Source organism: Myodes glareolus, chromosome 6, assembly GCF_982192425.1.
Source record: "Myodes glareolus chromosome 6, mMyoGla1.1, whole genome shotgun sequence".
In the NCBI taxonomy this organism is placed as follows: Eukaryota; Metazoa; Chordata; class Mammalia; order Rodentia; family Cricetidae; genus Myodes; species Myodes glareolus.
The window spans coordinates 9,580,617-9,606,218 of record NC_142031.1 but is presented as its reverse complement, the minus strand read 5'-3'; the positions used below and the strand labels follow the sequence as shown (position 1 = coordinate 9,606,218).

Genomic DNA, 25,602 nt, shown 5'->3' with positions numbered 1-25,602 from the left:
CTTCGCTGAGTACCAGGAGATATGAACCCCATCTGCAACAGTTTGCCTAAGGAATTTGAGGCCATCCAGTTTGTAAACACTTGCTAAACTAGCAAGTCTTTTCTCATTTCTGACGAGTTTACCTTGGATGAGCTCTCTGCTCTCTGAATGCGGAAGGCAGAGGAGCCCAGAGATGGGTGAACTGTATCTAAGTCAAGCCCAGGTGTGCCTACAGGTACCAGGCATGCCAACACTTGGGCAGCAATGGAGAGCATTGTATAGGCTACATATTCCAAGTCTATGGAAGATTTGATAAGCAAAGCACATAGACTATTATCTCCATGTGTGTGTTTGTTGTTTAAAAGCATATACCAGGGCTGACACAGTGGGCTGAAGCACTTGCCAGCGAGCATAACGATCTGAGTTCAATCCCCAGGATCAGGAAGGATAAAACTCTACTACTACCCATTCTCATCTGACCCTTTCACACATACCATTACATGTGTGTCCCTGTACACATGCACACATGCACACATGCACACATGCACACAATATAAATAAATTAATATAATAAAATCTTAAGCACATAACATAAAACTTATGGTCAGAGCCATTTCTAAGTGCCCAGTACAACAGAACTAACTGAATGTGTCCCATACAGTAGATCCCCTACAACAAAGAATTCACATCCTTGGACTCCCCTCCTTCCCAGTTCCCAGACAAACACGATTCTACTCTGTAGGAGTCTGGCTACCTTAGATACCTCCATATATGGGCCTATGTAATGTTTTATTTTTTGTAACAGCATTACCAAATTAACATACAATTCACAACTTCGTCCATATTGCAATGAACAAGATTTTTTCTTTTAAAATTATATATATAATATATATGGCATATATATATGTATATATATGGCATATATATGTATATATACATACATATATGTATGTATGTACATATATATGTATATATGTATATATATGCCATATATATATGGCATATATATATGCCATATTTCCTGTGTTGATTTTTTTTTATTTTGTGGGCATTTCATCATTCATTTATCCACTGAGAGACATTTATGTTACCTCTACCTTTTTGCTATGATGCATAATGCTATCATAGGCTCAAATATATGCAAATTTCACTCGTGTTTATGTATTTTCATTTGTCTATAATACATTTGTGTGCACATGTGGGTATATAAAGTAGACATAAAATTCATAAACACTAAGTCAGAGGAATCTTCACCAAATGAATTCTCCCAGGAGTGATGATCCTCCCTCTACTGTCTTTCAGGAAGAAATATTTATAGGAACCTCAGCATAGCCAGTACACTAACAGGATATCATTTATCCATCAATCACAGGTGAGAGAGATGATCCAAGAAAAGCTATGGTTACATAGAAGAGCATCAGCAACTTCATAACTTAATGTTGTGGATATTGTGGCTATTACAGTGGGGTTTGTGGCCATTACAGATGCATCTAACAAACACTACCTGACCGGAAATCTATGGTGGGCACTCACAGCATGAAGTACAGAGGTCCACTGACCATTCCCTGTGAACATTAGAGAGGAATAGGCTAAGCAAGGACACTGGCCTTGGTAACACCTGCAGTTGTTGTGAAAGACTGCTTTATGTGAAGATGTGTTACATTTGTTTACGTAACACAATGTTACTTTAACTATGTAAAGGTGTGTGGCGAGTGTTTATGTTGCTTTTGTTTAACTAAGGAAAGATGTGTTGCTGTTTTACCTTGCCTGCTTAAGACACCTAATTTGTCTAATAAAAGTCTGAAGGCTCAATAGATAGGCAGTAGACAGATAGATGGGGCTGGAGGGCAAAGAGAATAAGTAGGAGAAGAGAAGAGAGAATGAGAGGAGAGAACAAGGGATAAAGAGAGGGGGATGCCCAGGGACAGCAAGTCAGGCAGCTGTCTGACAGACAGACACGGAGTAGGACATACAGGAAAAAATGAAGGTAAGAAAGTCCTGAGGCAAAATGCAGATGAAAAGAAATAGGATAATTTAAGTTATAAGAGTTCATGGGACAAGCGTAAGATAAAGCCAAGCATTCATAACTAATAATGAGTCTCTGTGTCGTGATTTGGGAGCTGGCTGGTGGCCCAAAGGGAAGCCTGATGTAGACGATGGTGTCTAAGGTCTGCATCTTACTCCCTTAGAAAATGGACTTTCCATGCTTAGGTGGTCTTCAGAGCTGTCCTCACTTCCTTGGCTCCGAGAACCTGTCTCTCATTAGAGAGGGACTGGCTTATATTTCAGTTAGCAACACTCTCCTTCTCTGCCTCTTCTCTCGTATCTATTTCTTGAACATTCCCACTGAAATCATCCCATAGCTTCACTGAGAATTTGTTTCTCGAGACAGCTGGAAGCAAAGTGAGTTGCACTCTGACCACTGTCCTTGATTTCAGAAAAGGTCGTGTTACCTTTCAGTCTTTTGGCAGCAGGAATGAGGCCCAAATCATCCTTGTTCATCAAGGGTATTGGATTCACTGAGGAGGGTGTAATCAGAGTCACCATTAATATGCACAGCTCTCAGAATGAACCTTAAGGGAAGCTGGTCGATGTGAGAGCAGTTCTCAGCACTCCTGGCAAGGAAAATCAATGATTGTTTTGACACCTTCACATCAGCATGGAGCCATGCGGAGACCAGTGGCAGAGACGACAGAGAGCCAGATGTTTCCACCGCAGCTGTGGGGTGTCAAGTGAGAAGCTTGGTCCTCCAGGTCTCAGACTTCATAAAGAATACCAGTCACTCAGTGATTATACCTATGATGTATATCAGTTCCTGACCCATGCCAATATCTGTGTACTCTTAAGGGTCATCCAGCACTTCAGGGTCAAGTCAAAATGAAAACTGAGCCAACTCAACTCTGTAGAACCCTTGGTTCTACAGATGGATCTAACTGGATGAGTTCTGAACGATGAGGAATTTCAGAGTCAGCAGACGTAATCTATTGGATGGATACCTGGTAAAAGTGATCTCCATTCAGTGAACTTCCTTTTCACTCAGTTGGCTATTTCCATTGCTGCACAGACACCTTTTAGTTTTGTGAGATCTCATTTGTCAATTGTTGGTACTAATTACTGAGGAAATGGAATTCTCTTCAGAAATCCCTGAAGGGCTTCTGTAAGTACTCTTTGTGGGCCTCGACAGTTCTGTGTTTTGATCTAGAAGTTTCAGCAATTCAGGTTTCACACTAAGACCTTTGATCTATTTGGAGTCAGGTTTTTTTTTTACACGTTTATAGATATGGTCCACTCTTCTATATGTGGACATCTAGTTTTCCAGCACCATTTGTTAAGGTTTGGTGCATATTTTTCATTTAGTGTATATTTTTGGCCCATTTGACAAAAATAGAAAGCTGTAGATGACATCTGTGATTGGATTTTCTATTCTGTTCTATTGATCAATCTGTCCAATTTTTGTCAATAACATGCTCTTTATATTACTGTAGCTCTGTAATATAGCTTGAAATCTGGTATACTAATTCCTCCAACCTTGGTTTTTTGCTTAGAGTTCCTTTGGCTATCTGGGGTCTTTTCTGATTCTACATAATTTTAAGATGGTTTATCCTGCTTTGTGAAGATTGTCATGGGGATTTTTCTTAGGACTGCATTGAATCTGTAACTTGATTTTGGTAGGATAATCATTTTACAATGTTAATTCTACCAATCTATGAGTGTGAGAGGTATATCTCCTAGTCTGTTCCCCAATCTCTATCTTCAGCAACTTAAAGCTTTCATTATAAAGATTTTCACATCCTTGGTTGAATTTACTCCTAGATATTTTTTGAGACTGATGTTAATGTGAATGTTTCTATTGTTTCTTTCTCAGTAAGGTTTTTATTAGTATACAAAAAGTATGATAATAAAAACAGTGTGCTACTACTGGCACAAAAACAAACCAGGAAGATCCAGGGAACAGACTAGAGGACTCAGATATGAACCCGTGAATCTGCAGCCACTTGGCTTTTGACAAATATCTAAAAATACCAGAGAGAAGATAAGCCTCTTCAACAAGTGATGCCAGACGACCGGTATCCTCGTGTAGAAGAACGAAACCAGGCTCTTATTCCTCTGCTTGCACAAAAATCAACTCTCGGTGGATCAGAGATCTTAATCCAGGGTCTAAAACTCATGGAAAAGTTGGAAAAATTATTCAAGACGCAGGCATAGGGAATGACTTATCACTTGGAAAACAATTGCTCAGGAAAGAAGACCAATTATCAACAATGAGAACCTCCTACAGTTAAAATGCTTGGGTACAGCAGAAGAAACTGTTAAGTGAGGAAGCCACCTACAGAGAGGGAGGAAACCTTTGCCAGAAGATATCAATGTAAGTGTAAACCTGATAAAGGATAAATATCTAGGAAATACAAAGAACCCAAAAAAATTAAACAAGGAAAGAATTTTCTAAAAATGGGCTGGGGGGCTTAAAACAGAATTGTTCAAGGAGAAAATTCAAAAGGTCAACAAATAATTGAGAAAGTGCTCAAAATCTTGAGCCATCAGGGATGGGAAAATTAAATCATACTGACATTCCATCTTACTCTCACAAGAATGGCTATTGTCAAATTTAAAAAAAAATAAGCAATACCCAAGAGAGTATGAAAGAACAGGAATACTCACTGCCAGTAGAAGTATAAACTGCCAGACACAGAAAGACAATTATCACATGTAATCACTCATAGGTGGTTTTTAAACATAGAGCAAAGAAAACCAGCCTACAAACCACAATCCCAGAGAACATAGACAACAATGTGAAAACTAAGAGAGACTTACATAGATCTAATCTACACGGGAAGTAGAGAAAGACAGGATCTCCTGAGTAAATTGGGAGCATGGGGACCTTGGGGGAGGATTGAAGAGGGGAGGGGAGAGGCAGGGAGGAGAGCAGAGAGAAATGTAGAGTTCAATAAATAGCAATTTAAAAGAAGAAGAAGAAGACGTATAAGCTTGTACAGCCATGGGGGAAATCAGTGTGAAGGTTTCTTAGAAAGTTTAAAACCAAATTTCCAAATGACCCAGATATACCACTCCCGGGCATCTACCCAAAAGATTCCATATACGCCTACAGAGATACCTGCACATCCAAACTAATAACTGCTCTATTTATAGCAGCGCAGAAGTGGTATCAGGCAGGATGCCCATAAATAGATGAATAGATAACGAAAGTGTGGTACACAGACATGATGGAATGTTTTTTTATTACCTTATTCATTTATTGTGTGTCTGGGGGAGGGACACCTGCCATAGTACACAAATGGAGGTCAGAAGACATTTGAGGAGTTGGATTTTTTTTTACATCCACCATATGGGTCCATGGAAACAAAATCAGGTTATCATACTTGGTGCCTTACACCCTTTAAGTGCCTTTAACCTTTAAGCCATCTTACCAGCCTTACACAATGGATTTTTATTCAGACATCAAAGAAAATAGAATGGTAAAAATTCTAAATGGATATAAGTGGAAAATATAATATTGAGTTAAGCTAGGATCCAAAAGACAAAAGCATATGTTCTCTTTCCTATGTGACACGTGTGTGTGTGTGAGAGAGGGGTGGGGAGAGAGGGAGAGAAGGTTGTAGATGATTTTAAAATCTTAAAAATAAGCACAGGAGAAGGGAAAGGAGGACTTTCAGGAGAAATGTATCTCGTAGTTAAATTTCAATAATTGTATCACTGATATTTCAAAGATTCAAAAAGCCATGACTAAATTAATACCTATTATGAGAAACCTCAAATTCTTGATTATGCTCTGTTGGAATTCCTCTTTAAATTTACACCCAGATGTAGTTTCTCTTCTGGTGTTATTGAAAATTTGGTATTCTGTTTCTGCACAATTCTCACATTTAACTGCATACATTGAGTTTCATTTTTATTTTGATCTTAGTGTCTTTCATCTTTAATTAGTTGCTATTGTGAAAATTTAAATCTCCTATCAAAAGAACTGCACAAAAGTTCCAGACATATTTCCTCACTTCGATGTTTATGTCCCCTGAACGGCAGCAGCAGATGACAGCATGAGATATAACACGGACTAATTAGCCTTGGAAGCACTTACGCTGGGTTTTCTTTTCTATAAAGCTACCAGTTCTTTGATTTCTACTTCATCCTGCTCTCTTAGACTCTGCATGATGTAAGCGTCTCTGCCCAGAACAAAACTCAGCAAACTCCACAGCATGGGAAATCTTTTATTTCATTACACCCAGAGATCAGGGTAACTGTCATATGCTCTTTATGTAACCAACAACAGTGTTTACTATTTTCACGGAGCAGGGGAAAGACAAAAATTTCCAATCAAACAATACTAGACATCCGTGAAAGCCATCCTCCACGTGGTACCAGGTCACAGGGACCCCCTGGTCTTCAAAGCGCTTCTTGTAGAGCAAGCCATCATCCCGAAGGATGTCGTTCTCACAGGTCACCAGGAATACCTCAGGAAGCTGAGCAATGATCGTATCATCTGCTAAGACAGGCGAAATCTGTACATCGAAAATATGTTTTGTTTCTAGATAGGCAGCCTCATTAAAACATCCGAGAAACTCAGGCTGTAAGTCCTGACTCCAGAACCTTCTGGGGATGTTGTCAGAGCTGATCCATTTCCTGTACTTCTTCCACTTGTCCGGAGGTATGACAGCACCTGTCAACATGGCATCTTTCCAAGAGACGTCAATGGCCAGGTATTTACACAGACAGAAAATCATGATTTCTCTGGTAAGAAATGGGACATTTTTACTCTTCTGATGAGATGGTAAGCAGAAATTAATGGCCTGGGTTACTGGAGTAATCAGGATTTGAGCCCTGATCCTGGGGAGACTAGGGCTACTGAGCAAGACCTGGACGATAATGGCCACAGCACAAGCTCCAATACTCTCTCCACAGAGCACCACCCGAGAGGGGTCTACCCCGTAGGTTTCCAGGCCTTTCAGGAACTGGATCGTGGCACTCAGGCAATCATTAAGAAGGACAGGGTGGTGATAGTAAGGCAGCTTGCGGTACCTAAAGGAAAAAGAGCAAACACAGCATGCTTATTTACATAGGGAGATCTGGAGGCCATTTCAATCCCCATCTTCCACTCTCAAAGGGGACTGACCTGACTCGATCCCCAGAGTGTTTCTAATACGTAAACATGGTAGCCATCATTTTTCTTACATGGACTTGAGGAGCATACCCAGAGGCATTCATTCAACCCAGGGGTTCTCCATTCCCGCCCACACTGTGCTTCTCACGGATGAGTCAACCACACACAGGATAAGGTGAGTTCAAAGCTGTTGCCTTGAGAAGTCAATTAACCACCAAACACCCAGAAAAGTCATTTGGAACTTCTGCTACTTCTATTGACACAGATTTGGGGGACACTTCTCCTGATGTGCTGGCCACGTGATGATCCCTGTTAAAAAAAACTACAGCTCGAAACCTGTTAAATTGATATTGATGCTAATACTAAGGTCTGTTCATAAACATTCCTTTTGATGCTTATTTTTCTGTAGTTAAGCTAAAAGTGTGACAAGGGAGTAGTTTTAACTCCTATTTGAGAGCTCTTAAACTCTTCCTTGTTGTCCTGGTTGCCACGAGGTAGTGACTAATAGTCAAACAACCAACTGGACTACTCTTGTGCCTGTACTGGACATTTTAAGCACTACACACACCTTGAGAAAGCTACCCGACATCCACGGCCACTTGCCACTAACTCACGACTCCAGCTCTCACACTTGAAGCCCAGCCAGCACTGTTTTGAACAGCTTGCGTCAGACTTTCCCTGCCACTTTCATCAAAGCCAGAAGAGAGACCCTGGCCCTAGTAGTCTAATGGAGGGACTCTTGGGACTGCTACAAGGGGAACAATGTAATGATTCTCATGGATATAATTATTCATTTGCATGAAGGTCTGCTAAGACTAAAACACATATACTTAAAACTACATATGACAGCTGAATGAGCAATGTCTACATAGACTCAGGTATTTAAACACACTTGGTCTCAGTGGTAGTGTTTGGGATGGTTATAACCTTTAGGAGATGTGGCCTTGATAGAGGGAGTATGTCACTAAAGGTTGACTTTAAGAGTCCATAGCTTCACCCCGCTTCCTGTTTTGGTTTCCTCTGCTTTCCATGTACAGATGAGATGTGTTCCTTCGTTTTCTACTACCATCCCTCCCTCCCCTGCCCTTATGGCCTCTGACCCTTGGGAACCATAAACCAAAATAAACCCTTTCTTTCTTCAATTGTTTGTAGTCAGAGGGTTTCTATTAAAGCAACAGAAAAATAACTAATGTGGAACTGGTGCCAAGAGTAGGGCTGTTGCTGTGAAAATCTCAATCATACTGTTTTCTGAGGAAAAGTTTAGAAGTTTAGACTGTTTGGTCAAAAGTGAGACCCCAGCCCTCTGACACCCTATATCCAAAGAGGCTGGAATGTAATATTGACCTGGAAGTGTTATCCCAGCCTGCCAAGCTCTTGGACTCCAACTCCCAGCCTACCAAGTGCTTGGACTCCAACTCCCAGCCTGCCAAGCACTGACCCCTCCCAGCGGAGGGTCAGGACCACTCCCACAGGGTATTTAGGCTTGCGGGGGATGAGGGGAAAGAAACACGTTGTTTGGGGTTTGCATGTGTGCGCCCTCTGTCTTTCCCCTGCCATGCTCCCAGCCACCTGGGTGTATGTCATTTATTAAACACAGGCATTTAATTGGTTTAATTTGGTTTAGTTGGAGTTCTTTGTATCGGTGGAGTGACTCATATTAAGATTTTTCTTAATATAGACTTTAAAAGTCATTGTGAGAATGACTGGCCTAATTTGAAGCCCAAGCCATGAGAAGAAGCCCATGCCTGACACTGCCTGGAACAGGAATCTGGATAGCCCAGAGACTTAGGACAGAACCAAACATGACTAACAAAAAAGAAAAAAAGATATTCTGCTCTAGTCATAGATCGGTGTCTAGCCCCATCATCATCAGAGAGGCTTCCTCCAGCAGCTGATGGGAGCAGTTGCAGAGATCCACAGCCAAACATTACACAGAACTCGGGAACCCGCAGAGAGGGGGAGGAATGATTGTAAGAGCCAGAGGAGTTCAGGAGAACCAGGAGAACACAGCTCACAGAATCTACAAACAGGGCTCATGGGGGCTCACAGAGACTGAAGCAGCAATCATGGAGTCTACACGGGTCTGCCCTAGGCCCTCTACATACATGCTGTGGCTGTTTAGCGTGGGGCTTTTGTGGGGCTCCTAAAAGTAAGGGTAGGAATGTCTCTGACTCTTTTGCCTGCTCCTGGAATCCTTTTTCTTTTACTGGATTGCCTCACCCAGCCTAGATATGGGCATGGTACTCTCTAATCTCATATTCGCATTGAAAGTTAGGGGCATCTTTTCAGACTTCTGTTGTTTTGATCATAGGGTGCCTGTGTATATGGGACCATGTGCAAGAGAATCAGCATCCCTGAACTTCTTTTGGCAATCTATAGTTTAAAAAACCCCACACTATAAATGCCACCTCCTATGGGTAAGTCATCAACAGTCCCAGGACTCTCGGGCCACTTACCCCACTGATAGCAATACTGAGTCTGTCTCCCGGACCAGAAAACTGCACAGGCTGTGGTATGTGTCTGCAAGAGAAGGTCCAGCATGGACCAGATGTGATGAGAACACACAGCACTTAGCATCGCTGCAGCCCCATGAATAGCAGCTACCATAATGGACATGGCTGACATCCCCTCTCTGAAGTTCAGAGAATTCACGTGCTTTAGTATATCAAGAGCAAGGAGAAGTCAAAGTGACCAAATGGGAGAGACATTAAGGTGCATGGGAAAGGCTGAAGTGAAGCAGTAGTGGGCTCTATAGTGTGTTTTTAAGGGCCCTTCTCTAAGAAGAGAAGACAAAATGGAACTACGGAAAGTGGAGCTAGTCCATCCCTGTGGGAAAGCAGAGCTGGAGAGGTGAATAGACTTTCACAACAGTGATCCAGCTGAGCTCAGGGATGCATCTGAGTATGGGACCTTTGTGGAAAATAAAACAGGAATAACCAGCGCTGTGAGTGGGAAAGAGGGAGTGACACTCAGTGCCAAAATAGCTCCACTCAGACATTGCTGTCCCAACCTGGACATAGACTAATACGGAAAATATTGCATGGAGATTGCTACATGACTGGCTGATTTGATCTCCAGTCTTTCTGTCTACATTCTCTAACAGAAGTTCTAACTTCCACTTGCTTTGACTCTCCTCACCCCATGAGGTCCTCATGCGAATGTGTACAAGACTCTTCCTGTTATGGGGACCTTCCTCTACCATCATACATGGAAGCTACTTACCCATGCTACCAAAGATAGCACCCCCTCCATGGTAGAAGATGATACCTCTCCGGAGTTTGGAGGACATCCCCTTGGGCTGAAACAGTCTCACAGGGATTGACCCAAAACACATGTTGGTTACCACCACAGTAGGGTCCTCCTTTATGGCCACTATATCACCAAAAAACTGAATAAACTTGTTCATAGTGCAAATTCTCAGCTTCTCTAGTGTGTTCCCCTGTTGGAGGAAAATGAAGGGGTGAGGGCAGGGGATTATAGAGCAGGAAGGTAAATGCTGCAATCACTTACCATTGTTCATAGTCACCATTTCTCACCTGCTTCCTACATATACAACAGTCTCATGGGCATACAACTGACTTTTGCACTCTTTCATATGAGAAAGGCAGTTTATACTTTTCTTCCTAAAAGTCCCCTACTGGATGATGATGTTGTTGGGACCCAAGAATTTTTTTTCCTCTAAATTCATGTTGAAATGTCATTGTCAGTGTTAAAAGATCAATCATTTAAATGGTGGTGACATGGAAGCCCCATGTGTGGATTAAGTTCATGATGAAGGGAAAGGAGTCATTACCTCTGGCATAGTCTCCTGGGGAGTGAGTTTGGCTGGAATTTTCTGCCTTATGAAGATAGGCACACTTGTCTTTCTACCACAGGATAATACAAAGAAGGCCCACTGATGACACCTTGTTCTTGGGTTTTCCAAACAAACCCTGTAAGGCAAACTACCTTCTATTGTCTGTAAATCACCTGGTCTGTGGTACTGTTAGAGCAACATAAAAAAATAAGACTTTGCCCAAAGGAAAACCAGCTTAGGGCTAAGGGGTCATTAGTCATTAAGAGGGACAAAGCTGAATGTCCCAGGCAATAGCCCTAACCTCAGTGTCCCAGTTAGTTGTCAACTCACATACCCAAGAGTTGCCTGAGAAAAGATTCAGTTGATACATTGCAAGATAAGACTGTCCTGAGAAAATTACTGTGTGAGATTGTCTTGATTGTTAATTGATGTTAAAGGAAGGTTCAGCCCACTATAGGCATTACCATCCCTAGCCAAATGATCCTGGGCTTTATCAGAAAGCTGAATAAGTATGAGCTTTTGAGCAACCCATCAAGCAGTGTTCCTCTATGGTTTCTGCTTCTTCAAATTACTGCTTGAGTTCTTGTCCTAACTTCAGTGATCAACAGTGACCTGGAGGCTGTAGCCTGAAATAAATCCTTTCCTCCCCTAAATCATTTATGGCCAGAGTGTTTCACCACAGCAAAATAAAGGAAGCCAAAACATTGACCGTCTTTTGCTCTCTGGATGACTGTACCCAGACTGAGATGGCTGTAACATGTTGGGTCCAGCTTGTTGGGGTTTCTGTCCTGCCCAGTACCCCACAGCCGACAAGCCCCCAAAGAAAATCACACAGAGGTTATAAAGTTATAAAATTGATTGGCCCATTAGCTCAGGCTTCTTATTTGCTCTTATCACTTATATCAACCCATTAATCTTATCTATGTTAGCCACTTGGCTTGGTACCTTTCTCAGCGGGGCAACTCACATCTTGCTTCTTCGGTGACCTGGGAAGAACTATGGAGGGAGATTCCTGCTTCCCAGAATAGTCCTGTTCTCATTGCCCTGCCTCTACTTCCTGTCTGGTTGACCCACCTATACTTCCTGACTGGCCAATCAACGTTTATTTAAAACATGATTGACAGAATAAAGACAATTTTCCCACACCAGATGGCAAAGACAGTTTCCCAGCAGTGTCAGCACTCACAGCTACCCACAGCTTTGGGATATTGGGGACACTTAGTCTGAGCATGTCACTGACTGGAAGAGGTCATATGATGAACTAGGGATGTGATGTGACACCTAGCACGGGGATGAAAAGGCCTGCACACACTTCCCAAATGGGTTCTGTGACTGTTTTCATTTATTGATTTGGAAGAAGGGGTAATGCATATATAAGGTTGTCAGGGGACAGTTTAGAGTCAGTTGTCTTCTTCTACCACGTGGATTCCACGGTTTAAACTCAGTTCATCGGGTTTAATGGCAAGAGCTTTTGCCCAGTGAACCAATTCACTGACCATTCCAATTTGATTTTAAGCTAATATGCTCACTCTGATGTGTCTTTGCTAATATAAATTATAGCTTTGTTTCAGGAAACATTACAGGGTTTCACAGTCTGTGTGCTAAATGCTCACAGTCATTGGATTGTATCTTCTATGGACTGCATGCTTAGGGTACTTCTTTGTCATAAGGAGAGCACCATGGTGGGCTAACAACAAAAATTATAGCAACAGGTGCTTACCAGGTACCTATAATGTGTCAGTACTAGCCCAAGTAGTTTCAGTTACCAACTTGCTTGACCCTTCTAAGTCAAGCACAAGAATTTGCTCTGGTGTGGGAGAACAATTCTATATCTGCCAATTATGTTTAATCATAATTATGTCAATCAGCATTAAACAAATGCTGATTGGTTGTTAGCTAGACAGGAAGTATAGGCGGGAAAATCAGACAGGAAGTAGAGGTGGTGCAATGAAAACAGGAGAATTTGGGAAGAAGGAAGCCCATTCCTCAGTCCTGCTCAAGCCATGGAAGAAGCAAGATGTGGCATGCCCTGCTGAAAAAGGTACCAAGCCCTGTGGCTAACATAGATAAGAATAATGGGCTATATAAGTTATAAAAGCTAATACAAAGCCTGAGCTAAAGGGCCAACCAGTTTATATCTGATGTAGATTCTGTGTGATTTTCTTTGGGGCTAAATGGCTGCGGGAACTGGGCAGGATAGAAAGTCCAACAAGAAGGCCCACATGTTACAGAATGGTTCCCTCATGTTACATTACTCTGTGACAGAATGGGAAACTGAGGCATGTCAATGTTGAAGTGCCTTGTTCAGAGTTGTTTAATAAGATGTAACTGATGAACTGGAAAGAATTTGTGGTTGGAATCAAATGAGCATGCTTTCAAGTGTGAGCCCTGCTGCCAGCTAACTGGAAAGCACTGGGCATTATCATTGCCCACCAACCTCCCTTATCTGCAAATGAAAAACCAATGTCCACGGAAGTGACCTAAGGAGGAGGGGGAAATTGGGAGACCTTGCAGAAGGTCTTACTGACAAGTCCCAGAGGACCAGCTCTAGCTCTTGGTTGAATGAACTTGTTTTAGTTCAGAGTCCAGCAGAGGGCCTCAGTTTACTTCCTTCATGGACAGACTTCCCAACGGGGGACTCAAATAATTGTTTCCCTGTTAGAATTGGAAACTAATGAGTCAGCCTACAAGACAGAGGTGACCTACCTCCCACCCAGAACTCCATACTCTATGCTGACTCCACCAGGACCTTCAATAACTCAGCTCTGAATTTCTTCTCTCTGGCCCAGGCTAGCTCCATCTCACATGTATTTCCCATTACCTGTGGCTCATCTAACCATTTATCTTTGCCTGAGAAATTCTTTTACATGGCCCAGACAGATGGCTTCAAATTACTTAAATACCCAAGTTTGGGGATCATATTTTTAAAGAAGACACCCCTCTTGTAGGAATAACTGCTTCTACCTCTGAGGTCTTCACAGTACTACTAGACTTCCATAGAAATCACCTAAGACTTTATTAAAAGAATATGAACATCTGTGTATCTCCCTTCCACCAAACCAGGAGTCTCTGGGGGAAATGATCACATCCCAGTGGATGCTTAGTCTCTACCTCTAGAATAAAAAACCCTTGTTGAATAAGTTTGGATAACACAGTGTCACAGCAGTACAACTCTCTAAACAGCACATTCTCCCAAGCTATGACATATGTTTTAAAGATGCATTATTTTGTATGGACATCTTGCATGGTTTACAACTTGGGACAAAGATTGTGTACTAGGTAAGATAATTACTATAATAAACATCAGTATAACTGAATCATTACTGTTTTACAAATATACAATATCTCAGGAATGCCTGAGATATGGTCCAAACCTCAGAGAGAAACTGAAACACTCTTAGAAAGTGGTCTTTAAGGACCTCCACAGGAGTAGGTACAAGGGAACAACCTCCGCTGGAGCAGGCCTGAGCCAGTGACCTCCACCAGAGCAGGCCTGAGCCATCAACTTCTGTAGGAGCAGGTCTAAACAAGTGGCCTCTGTGAGACCAGGACCAAGCCAGCAACCCCACTGGAGCAGGCCTGAGTCAGTGACCTCTACAGGAGCACGAATGAGGAAGCAACCTCTGACAGAGCAGGTCCAAGCCAGCAATCTGCCAGAGCAAGCATAAGACAGCAACCTCTGCCAGAGCAAGCATAAGCAAGTGATCTCTGAGGGACCAGGCCAAAGCCAATGACCTCCACAAGACCAGGCCCAGGCCAGTGACTTTCACAGGAACAGATCCAAACCAGGGGCATCTGCAGGAACATGTCCAAACCAGTGACTTCCAACAGAGCACACCTGAACCAGTGACCTATAGTGGAGTAGGCCTGAGCCAGCAACCTCCACCAGAGCATGCCTGAGCCAACAACTTCCTCTGGAGCAGGCCAAGGCTGGAAAACCCTGTGGGATCAGGCCCGAGCCAGCGACCTCCACTGGAACAGGCCCAAACCAGCAACCCCCATGGAAGCAGGTGCAAATTAGTGACCTCCAAGGGAGTAGGCCCAAGCCAGCAACCTCTGCAGGACCATGTCTGAGCCAGGAACCTCTGTAGGGAGCAGGCTCAAGCCAGCAACTTTCTCAAGAGAAAGCCTAAGCAAGCAACCTTCATGGAAGTAGACCTGAATGACCTCCAAGATTGCAGAGCAACCTCTGGGAGTGCTGAATAACATCCAGAAGTGCCAAGAAACCCCTGAGAGCACTGAACAACTTCCCAGAATGCCGAGCAACCTCCAAGGTGACTGAAACCATGGCCTCAACTCCATCACGAGCAACAAACATCTAAGCCTTGGATCCACTGGCATCTGGAAGAGTGGCCCCAATGACAAAAATAAAAGGGAAAAATGGGTCGACAAGGTAAGAACACACTCAACACCACAAAGAGCAACGTGGCACCAACAAAAACTAGTGGCCCTACAACAACAAGACCTGAACACCCCAACACAGATGAAGCAGGAGAAAATGATCTGAAAACTAACTTTAGGAGATTGTTCGAGGCCTTTAAAGAGGAAATGAAAAATTCTCTCAAAGAAATGAAGAAAAAGGCAAATAAAAAAAGTGGGAAAAATCAACAAATCCCTTAAAGAAAATCAAGAAAAAGCCAATCAAATAGGTGAAAGAAATGATTTACAACTTGAAAACCAAAATAGAGGCAATAAAGAAAACATAAGCTGAAGGAATTCATTTGAGTGGGGTTTGTGAGCAGACTCCTGCAGCTTGCTTAATGATGATGTGGACCAGCTGTATGTCTGAGAATGGGGCGGTGGGCATGGCTCTCAGAGGCAACAAACAGCTCCACCATACTGGGCTGGGCAGATCAAACAGAAAGTACTGTATATGCCATAATAATGGTGCAGCATAAGTTTTAAGAAGTGCTTAGCATTTTAAAAAGGGTTCCTGAACAGTAAAGAATTACAAATATGCAAAAAAGACAAATCCAGATGAGTCATAGTGTTGGATGTATGTAGATTTGGAAGAGAGAAGAAAAAGAGTAAAGAGAGTCATAAAAAAGTTAATGCTTTTTTTTTAAAAAAGATAAAGTCTTTAAAGAGACAGAGTACAGATAGTCATAGATTAAAAGTAGTAAATAAAAATAAGCCACATAAAAATGAAAACTTCACAGGGAGCCTGGATTATGTGTATTATTGTGTTTTCTTTTAATTTTTTGACTGTGACAGAGCTAAGTACAGAGAGACATTTCATTGTGTGAAATGCTAAGCTAAACCAGTATGTATATTATAAAGGTATCTTGACTTCAGAATTTGGGTCTAAGGATATATTGCTTTGGAAAAGAGATTTTTCTCTTGTTTCCACAGAGAATGAGAACCTGTGGATTGCTTCCAGACTGGTGTGGTTTGATGGAATAAGACCCCCTGAAAGGTCATTGTGAACACCCTCAAAAAAGTACTTCACCCAACTGGTGACTGAGATGAACCTAACACACAGGATACACCATGAAAGACCTGATTAACAGTGCCCCAAATCAGCAAGAAGCAGTATAGAAAAAACTACACCCATATTCCCAAATATTGTCTATAAATGTTTGTTTATATGTTGTTATTGTCTATATGCTATAGAGATTTGCATTGGTATGAATCTTGCTTTATTGATACAAATTTAAAGTCAATTTTATTATACTGTGTATATGTATTTCTGATTTTGATTAAGGTATTGTGTTTGTACTGCTCATTTAAAAATGGAATGTATAATTAAGAAATATATCTTAATAGAGAGTCATTTATAATAGTCAAGATTGTAGTTACATTAGTTAGATTTTCTAGATGAACAGAGATATATTTCAGATGGATAGGAATTCTTCAGATCTTTCAGAGACCTTCAGAATATAGCATTTAAAATGTTTTAATAACTTAGAACTTTTCATGATAATGAAATACATTTGCTTCTGGCAGCACCAATTACTTCAAGAGGTAGATGGTCATTGAAGAGGCTGCTTATGGAGTTTGTTAGCCATTTGGGCAAGAAATTCCCTTCCTAGACTGCTGAACTGAACATGCAGGATCCACAGAGAAATGACTACTGAACTTGTCTAAAGGTGAGACAACCCTTCAGGGTTCCTGCTTCATGAAAGAGCCTGCTAGACACTCTGTAGTACACAGAAGAAAATAACTGATGAACTGCAAATGTAGGTGGAACTGTCTTTGAAATTTCCTGCTTTGTGGAAAATTCTGCTGAATACTAAAAATTTAAATTTTAAATTTTCAGGGCCAATAGGCTGAAAATGGATGCCCCAATGGTACAGAAGAACTTTGGGTTACTGTCCAGGCAGCATGATGTCTCTTTCAATTCTAGAGTTTTGGAAGTTGCTTATAATGTACTTCCTGTTTACTTGGGTAATATTATATCCTTCTGGAGTCTTTGATGGAGTTGAAGAGTAGATAGATAATTATAGCTACAGTTTTCCTTAGTTATGATAAAAGATAAAGTAAATAGAAATATTGTAACTGTAATTCTTGCTTGATAACTGTTTTGTTATATATAATTTTATTATGTTAAAGCCTTCCTTTTTGTTTAAACAAAAAAGGGGAAGTGGTGTTGGAGGTCCTTCTGTCTGTGTGTTGCTTTTACTGGTTAATGAATAAAGAAACTGCTTTGGACCTATAGCAGGGCAGAACTTAGGTAGGCATGGAAGATGAAACTAAATGCTGGGAGGAGGAAAGAGGAGTCAGAGTGAAGTCATTGAGCTGCCAGAGACAGATGCTGGGAATTTTATCCAGTAAGCCACAGCCATGTGGCATTATACAGATTAATAGAAATGAGCTAAATTAATATGTAAGAGCTAGCCGATAAGAAGTTAGAGTTAATAGGCCAAGCAGTTATTTAACTAATACAATTTTTGTATGATTATTTTGGGTCTAAGTGGCCAGGAACAAACTAGCGGCCTCCCTACTACACATCTCCATTAATCTGTGTATTGCCACAAAGTTGTGACTTACCTGCTAAAGTTCTGGCATCTGTCTCTTGCAGGGCTACAAGGCTTCCCTCTAACTCCTCCTTCTTCCTCCCAACATTCAGTTTAGTTTTCTCCACCTATCTCTGTTCCCTGCACAGGCCCAAGACAGTTCTTTATTAACCAATGGTATTCACAGCATACAGAGGAGAATCCCATATCACCTCTCCTTTTCTGTTTAAATAAAAAGGAAGGTTTTAACTTTAACATAGTAAAATTACATATAACAAAACAGGTATCAAGCCAGAATTAAAGTTACAATATTTGTTCTACTTTATCTTTTACCATAACTAAGGAAAACTGTATCTTTTCTTCAACTCCATCAAAAACGCCAGAAGGATATAATATTACATAAGAAAACAGGAAGTGCATTGTAAACAACTTCCAAAACTCTAGAATTGACAGAGACGTCTTGGTGCCTGAACAGTTATCCAAAGTTCTTCTGTACCATTGTGACATTAATTGCAGCCTACAGGCCCATAGTATCCAGCAGACTTTTCCACAAAGCAGGAAATTTCAAAGACAGTTCTACCTATATTTGCAGTTTGTCAGTCACTTTCTTTTGTGTCCTGTAGAGTGTCTAGCAGACTCTTTCATGAAGCAGGAACCCTGAAGGATCATCTCACCTTTAGACAAATTCAGCAGTCATTTCTCTGCAGGTCTTGCATGTCCAGTTCATCAAGCAGTCCAGGCAAGAGTAGTTTCTTGCCCAAATGGCTAACAAACGCCATAAGGAGCCTCTTCGATGCCCATCTTCCTTTTGAAGTAATTGGTGCTGCCAGGAGCAGAAGTGTCTCATTGTTATGAAAAGTCCTAAATTTCTAAGCATTTTAAATGCCATATTCTTTGAAAGATTTGAAGAATCCATATCCATCTGAAATACATCTCTGTACATCTAGAAAACCTAACTAACTCGACTATTATAGATGACTTTCTATATACCCATATAACATCATTTCTTAACTATACATTACATTTTAAATGACCTGCACTAACACAATACCTTAATCAACAGCAGAATATATAATATATAAAATTGACCTTAAGTTTGTATCAATAAAGCAAGATCCATACCAATGCAAAGTATCCATCTCTATAGCATATCCCCCTTCAAATGTAAAGAAACATTTACAAACAATATTTGGGCATAGTTCTCTCTCTCCAAACTGCTTCCTGCTATTTGTTAGGTGCTGTTAATGAGGTCTTTCATGGTGTATCCTGTGTGCTAGGTTCATCTCAGTGGTGGAAGTCCGTTCACCGCCTCTGGTGGCCTCCCTCCAATAGCTAACGGATTGGATACAAAACCAGAATCCTATCCTTCTGCTGCATAAAAGAAACATACCTCAACCTCAAAGGCACACATCACCTCAGAGTTAAGGGTCAGGAAAAGTTTTCCAATCAAATGGACCTAAGAAACAAGCTGGTGTAGCTATCCTAATATCTAACAAAATAGACTTCAAACTAAAATCAATCAAAAGACACAAAGAAGGACATTCATTACATATTTGTCACAGGAAAAATCCACCTAGAGTAAATCTCAATACTGAACATCTATGCCCCAAAATAAGAGCACACTCACAAGTAAAAGGAATATTACTAAAGCTTAAATTACACATTAAACCCCACACACTAATATTGGGAGACTTTAACACTCCATTCTCACCACTGTACAGGTCTGTCAAGAAAAAAATTAACAGAGAAATAAGGGAACTAACAGATTTTATGACTCAAATGGACTTACCAAGCATCTATAAAACATTCCATCCAAACATAAAAGAATATACCTTCTTCTCAGCACCTCATGGAACCGTCTCAAAAACTGACCACATACTAGGTAACAAAGAAAACCTCAACAAATACAAAACATGGAATAACCCCATGTATCTTATTGGATCACCATGTCTTAAAATTAGAATTCAATAGCAACACTAATTCCAGAAAACCCACAAACACATGGAAATTAAACAATGCTCACCTGAATCATCAATGGGTCAAGTAAGAAATAAAGAAATTAAAGACTTCCTAAAATTCAACAAAAATGACCACACAATGTACCCAATTTTACATGATATAATGAAAGCAGTGTTAAGAGGAAAGTTCATATCACTAAATACCTGATGGAGGAGGATCATCTGTCTATGTGTTGCTTTCATTGGTTAATAAAGAGACTGCCTTGGCCTTTTTGATAGGCCAGCCCTTAGGTGGGTGGAGTAGACAAAACAGAATGCTGGGAGAAAGAAGCAGAGGCAGAGAGCTGTGTCCGCCATGAAGCTGCCAGGTCAGACATGCTGAATCTTTCCTGGTAAACCATGACCTCGTGGTGAGATACAGATTATTAGAAATGGGTTGAATCAATATGTGAGAGTTAGCCAATAAGAGGCTGGAGGTAATGGGCCAGGCAGTGTTTAAAAGAATACAGTTTCCGTGTAATTATTTCGGTTGTAAACTAGCCGGGCATCTGGGTGGTGGAATGCAGCCCGCCACTCCTTTTACAAATACCTATATAAACAAGTTGGAAAAATCCCTCATTAGTGAGTTGACAGATCACTTGAAAGCTCTATCACAAAAAGAAGCAAGTTCACCCAGGAGGACTAGATGGCAAGAAATAATCAAATTGAGAGCTGAAATCAGCAAAATAGAAACAAAGAAAGCAATGCAAAGCATTAATGAGACAAAGAGTTGGTTCTTCGAGAAAATCAACAAAATAGGCAAACTTTTATCCAAACTATCCAAAAAGTGGAGACAGAATATCCAAATTAACAAAGTCAGAAACAAAAATGGAGATAACAACAGACATGGAGGAAATCCAGAGAATCATCTGGACATAGTTCAAAACCTGTACTCCACAAAATGTGAAAACTTAGAGGATGGACAATTTTCTGGATAAATATCACTTACCAAAATTAAGTAAAAGTCAGATAAATAAATTAAATAAACCTATTATCACTAAAGAAATAGAAACAGTCATCAAAAGTCTCACAACTGGAAAAAAAAAACCAGGGCAAAATGATTTCAGCACAGAATTCTACAAGATTTTCAAATGAGAACTAATGCCAGTGCTCCTCAGATTGTTCCACACAATAGAAGCAGAAGGAACATTGCCAAACTCTTTTTATGAGGCTACAATTACCCTGATACCCAAAGCACACAAAGACATTAATTACTACGAAAAAAATTTCAGATCAGTCTCATTCATAAATATTAATGCAAAAATATTCAATAAAATACTGGCAAAACGAATCAAAAAACACATCAGAAAACTCATCTACCATGACTAAGGAGGTTTCATCCCAGAGATACAAGGATGGTTCAACATATGAAAATCTGTCAATGTAATCCACCATATAATCAAACTGAAAAAAAAAAAAACATGATCATCTCATTAGGTGCTGATAAAGCCTTTGACAAAATACAACATCCCTTCATGAGAAAAGTCATGGAGAGAGCAGGGATACAAGGAATATACCTAAACATAAAAAAGCAATATTCAGCAAGTCAACAGCCAGCATCAAACTAAATGGAGAGAAACTTCCAATGATCCCACTGAAATCAGGAACAAGACAGGGTTGTCCACTCTTTCAATATATTTCTTGGGCTGGTTCAACATACGAAAATCTATCAGTGTAATCCATCATATAAATAAACTGAAAGAAAAAACCATATGATCATTTCATTAAATACGGAAAAAGCATTTGACAAAATTCAACACCCCTTTATAATAAAGGTTTTGGAGAGGTTAGGGATACAAGGATCATACCTAAATATAATAAAAGCAATATATAGCAAGCCAACAGCTAATATCAAATTAAATGGAGAGAAACTCAAAGTCATTCCACTAAAATCAGGAACAAGACAAGGCTGTCCACTCTCACCATACCTCTTCAATATAGTGCTTGAAGTTCTAGCAATAGCAGTAAGACAACATAAGGAGATCAAGGGGATTCGAATCGGAAAGGAAGAAGTCAAACTTTCGTTATTTGCAGATGATATGGTAGTGTACAAAAATTCTACCAAGGAACTTCTACAAGTCATAAACACTCTCAGTAATGTAGCAGGATACAAGACTAACTAAAAAAAAAATCAGTAGTTCTCCTTTACACCGATGATAAATGGGTTGAGAAAGAAATCAGAGAAACATCACCCTTCACAATACCCTCAAATAGCATAAAATATCTCAGAGTAACTCCAACCAAACAAGTGGAAGACTTATATGACAAGAACTTTAAATCTTTGAAGAAAGAAATTGAAGAAGACACCAGAAAGTGGAAAGATCTCCCATGCTCTTGGGTAGGCAGAATTAACACAATAAAAATGGCAATCTTAACAAAAGCAATCTACAGATTCAATGCAATGCCAGCAAAATCCCAGAAATGCTCATCAGACTACTTAGCTGAGTGTTTCCTACCCCTCCCCCACACCCCGCCTCTTTCCTTTAAACAATCCCCTGGGGTAATAACTTTTCTATTTGGCAACTACCAAGTATCCTTGCACCCCAGTATAAGAGCATTGGGACTTTATCAAATTGCCTGCCTCCCATATTCTTTTTATATGTGCTGCACTTGATGGCAGGTGCTGATCCCTGACCCCAATCTCAATTCCCAAGCCTGGTACAGAGCTCAGCTTTCCAGGGCAGCCAGGCTGAAAGGCTGAGTGATTATCACATGCATGATTTGCCCTGTAAACAGTGCCTGCCCTGTGCTCAGGACAAAGTTGAATAAATTAATCTATGGCCTCAGGGTCTCTCACACTAATACAAAAAGCACCTGCAGTCAGGTAGATGGGAAGAAAGAAGAGGGTAGAGCTGTGGTTGAAGGTATTGATGGAACCTCTCAGATGATGAGCGCTTGGTGGGCAGCAACTCCATCTGAAATTCATTGCAATCCCCAGAAAAGAACCCCAGAAAAGAAAAGAAAAGAAAAGAAAAGAAAAGAAAAGAAAAGAAAAGAAAAGAAAAGAAAAGAAAAGAAAGGTGAGTGTGGTAATGCAGCCTGTAATCGCAGCACTTGGGAGGTGGAAGCAGTGGGCTCAAGGCCAGGCTGGACTATATGGTAAGACTATCTGGAAGGAAAAAAGATAAAGGGAATGGTGAGGAAGGAAGGAAAGGAAACATGAGTGAGAAGGAGGAAAAAAGGAGCAGGGAGGACAGGAAAAGAAAGAAGAAACATAGGAAATTCCCATGATTCTGAAATTCCTCAGGTTCTGTCTAGTGGGAATCTAGCAAAAGAGGGGAGGGAAATAAAATAGAAGAAACAGTAAGATACAAACAGCACCCCCAATCCGTAGTGCCCCCAAGAGCGAACTCACCAAAGTCATGAGGAAGAGCATAAAACAATGCATGACCCTCAACTTGACTGGATGCTTTAAAGAGGAAGGAACTTCTGTTGTGAGAAAATGCTTAACAACAGCCCATACAAAATGTCCCAGGAAGAATGTGAGCAGTCCCCCCAACAGTAGCAGCCACAGGATAGCCATGGTCCCGAGACCCTTAGGAGCTGCTGTCCTGAAGAACTAACTTCAAAAGCTCTGAAAGGAACAGCTAAGCTGGTTTTATATACTGCTTCTTCCAACCCACTGCTTCAAGCATGCTTCTGAACTGACCTGTACCCTGGATAGCCACATAAGCCAGCCAAAAAGAACAGAGGTACTTGTTTCCTGAGGAACAAAAGAACAGAAAATCATAACTCGTCCACCAAGGTAGATTGGTGTGGGACAATTGTCTGTATTCTGTCAATTATGTTTTAAATAAATGCTGGTTGGTCAGTAGCCAGGCAGAAAGTATAGGCGGGACAACCAGATAAGAAGTAGAAGTGGATCAATGAGAACAGGAGAATTCTGGGAAGAGAAAAGTTTGGTCCACAGTCCTGGCCCAGCCACAAAAGAAGCAAGATGTGACTGCCTCACTGAAAAAGGTACTGAGCCATGTGGCTAACACAGATAGGAATAATGGGATAATATAAATTGTAAGAGTTAATAAGAAGCCTGAGATACCAGGTCAATCAGTTTATAACTTATGTAGACCTCTGTGTGATTTCTTTGGGGGGACCGGGCTAGATAGAAAACCTCAGAGAACAGTGGATTTGAGAGGTGGGTTTCTCACAGTGTTATGAGACTCTTATGCATCCCAGCAACTGGGGAATTCCGGGAAAAGGTCTGACATGGGTTATACAGTCTTAATGTCCAGACCCTTCAACTGTATCACATGAGAAATGCCCCCTTTCCACACCAGAGTCTATTAGGGTGAGGAATGCACATCTCATTCCCAACTTCTTGGTTCACTACCTTCCCATTCTCCAGTAACCCATCCAGGATGCAGAGGTTTGCAGAGAATTTTCTGGCTAAAAAATCATCAGTTTAGGATTGGTGACATGGTTTAACAGGGACAGGTACTTGGGGTGAAGGCTGACGACATGAGTTGAATCCCTAAGACTCACATGATGAGAAAAGAGGAAATTCGAGTACTGAAACTAGTCCTCTGGCTTCCATAAATGCACTATGGCATACAAACAGACGCACGTGTAAATAAAAGTAATTTTAAAAAGTTATCCAGAATGGTGATGTGGTGCAGCAGGTAAAACAATTGGTACGCAAACCTGTAAACCTGAGATCAATCCCTGCATACCCAATAAAAAAAACTCAAATACAGTGGCATGCATCTGAAATACTATCACTCCTTTCATGAAACCGGAAGCAGAGACAGTCACCCAGACACTCACGGACAAGCTCTCCTGGAGTACTCAGTGTGGCAGAAACAAGATAACAGGACCCAGTTGCTTAAAGGTATTTTCTGATCTCGACAAGCACACTGTGCACACTCACAGACCCATCATAAACACACAGTGTAATAGATAACCTTTATGAAAGAGAAAAAATAGGATTGGTCTACTTGATCCCTCCAGAAAAACACACCTAGTCATAGAAAATAAACAAACATCTTAGGGTGATAAGATGGAAAAATTATTCCAAGCAAATGGAACTAAAAAAACAAGAGGACTTCACTATAGCTACTCTACTATAAAAAAATAGTCTGGAACCAAAACTGATACTAAGAGATAATGGTCACTTCTTCCTGACTAAAAGAACAACTCATGAATAGGATATTATAATTCTAAACATACACACACTACACACAGCTACCCCCAACTTCATAAAACAAATATTACTAGATATAAAGTTACATATTAATCCCAGCATATTAACAGTGAGCAACTTCGATATTCCATCTCAGCAATAGAAATGTCATCTTTCTCCCAAAAATTGATGTATATAATTTGATTGTGTGTGTTTATCAAGTTTTGCTATTGGGATAATGCTGAGTTCATAAAAGAGTTCAGTAATTGTAGTGTTTTGAACAAGAATGTCCCCTTCCACAGGCTTGGGTATGTTAACACTTGGTCCCCAGATGATGGAATTCTTGAGGTTTAGAAGGCACGGTCTTGTTGAAGGAGGTAAGTCATTGGATGTAGGTTTTGCGAGTTTAAAGACTTGCACCATTTCCAGTTTGCTTTTTCTACCTCCTGACTATAGAGTTCAAGATGTGAGCCCTCAGCATCCTGTTCCTCCCACCACGCCTGCTGCATATTGCCATGCCTCCCCACCATGACAGATTCTTACCTCTCTGAAACCACAAGTTCAAATAAATTCTTCCTTTCCACAGGTTGCCTTGGTCATAGTGTCTATTAGAGCAACACAAAGGTGACTCATACAGTTTC

At 40.8% G+C, this 25,602-nt stretch overlaps 1 protein-coding gene across 1 annotated transcript; it reads right to left on the bottom strand.

Moving 5' to 3' along the window:
• Window positions 1-6,189: 6,189 nt before the first annotated feature.
• Window positions 6,190-23,365, bottom strand: LOC125389537 (arylacetamide deacetylase-like 4). Its single transcript, XM_048418074.2, has 4 exons — window positions 23,198-23,365; window positions 10,316-10,532; window positions 9,550-9,613; window positions 6,190-7,011 (listed from the first exon to the last, which is right to left on the bottom strand). Exons 1-4 carry the CDS (start codon window positions 23,363-23,365, stop codon window positions 6,237-6,239), a joined length of 1,224 nt encoding a protein of 407 aa, XP_048274031.1. The 3' UTR covers window positions 6,190-6,236.
• Between the last annotated feature and the right edge of the window lie 2,237 nt (window positions 23,366-25,602).

Coding starts and splice junctions, on each gene's coding strand:
- LOC125389537 (XM_048418074.2), bottom strand. CDS start 23,365: ATGGCTATCCTGTGGCTGCTACTGTTGGGGGGACTGCTCACATTCTTC. Junction 9,614..10,315: donor TGCTATCTTTGGTAGCATGG/GTAAGTAGCTTC, acceptor CTTCTCTTGCAG/ACACATACCACAGCCTGTGC. Junction 7,012..9,549: donor TCAGTATTGCTATCAGTGGG/GTAAGTGGCCCG, acceptor TTTTTCCTTTAG/GTACCGCAAGCTGCCTTACT.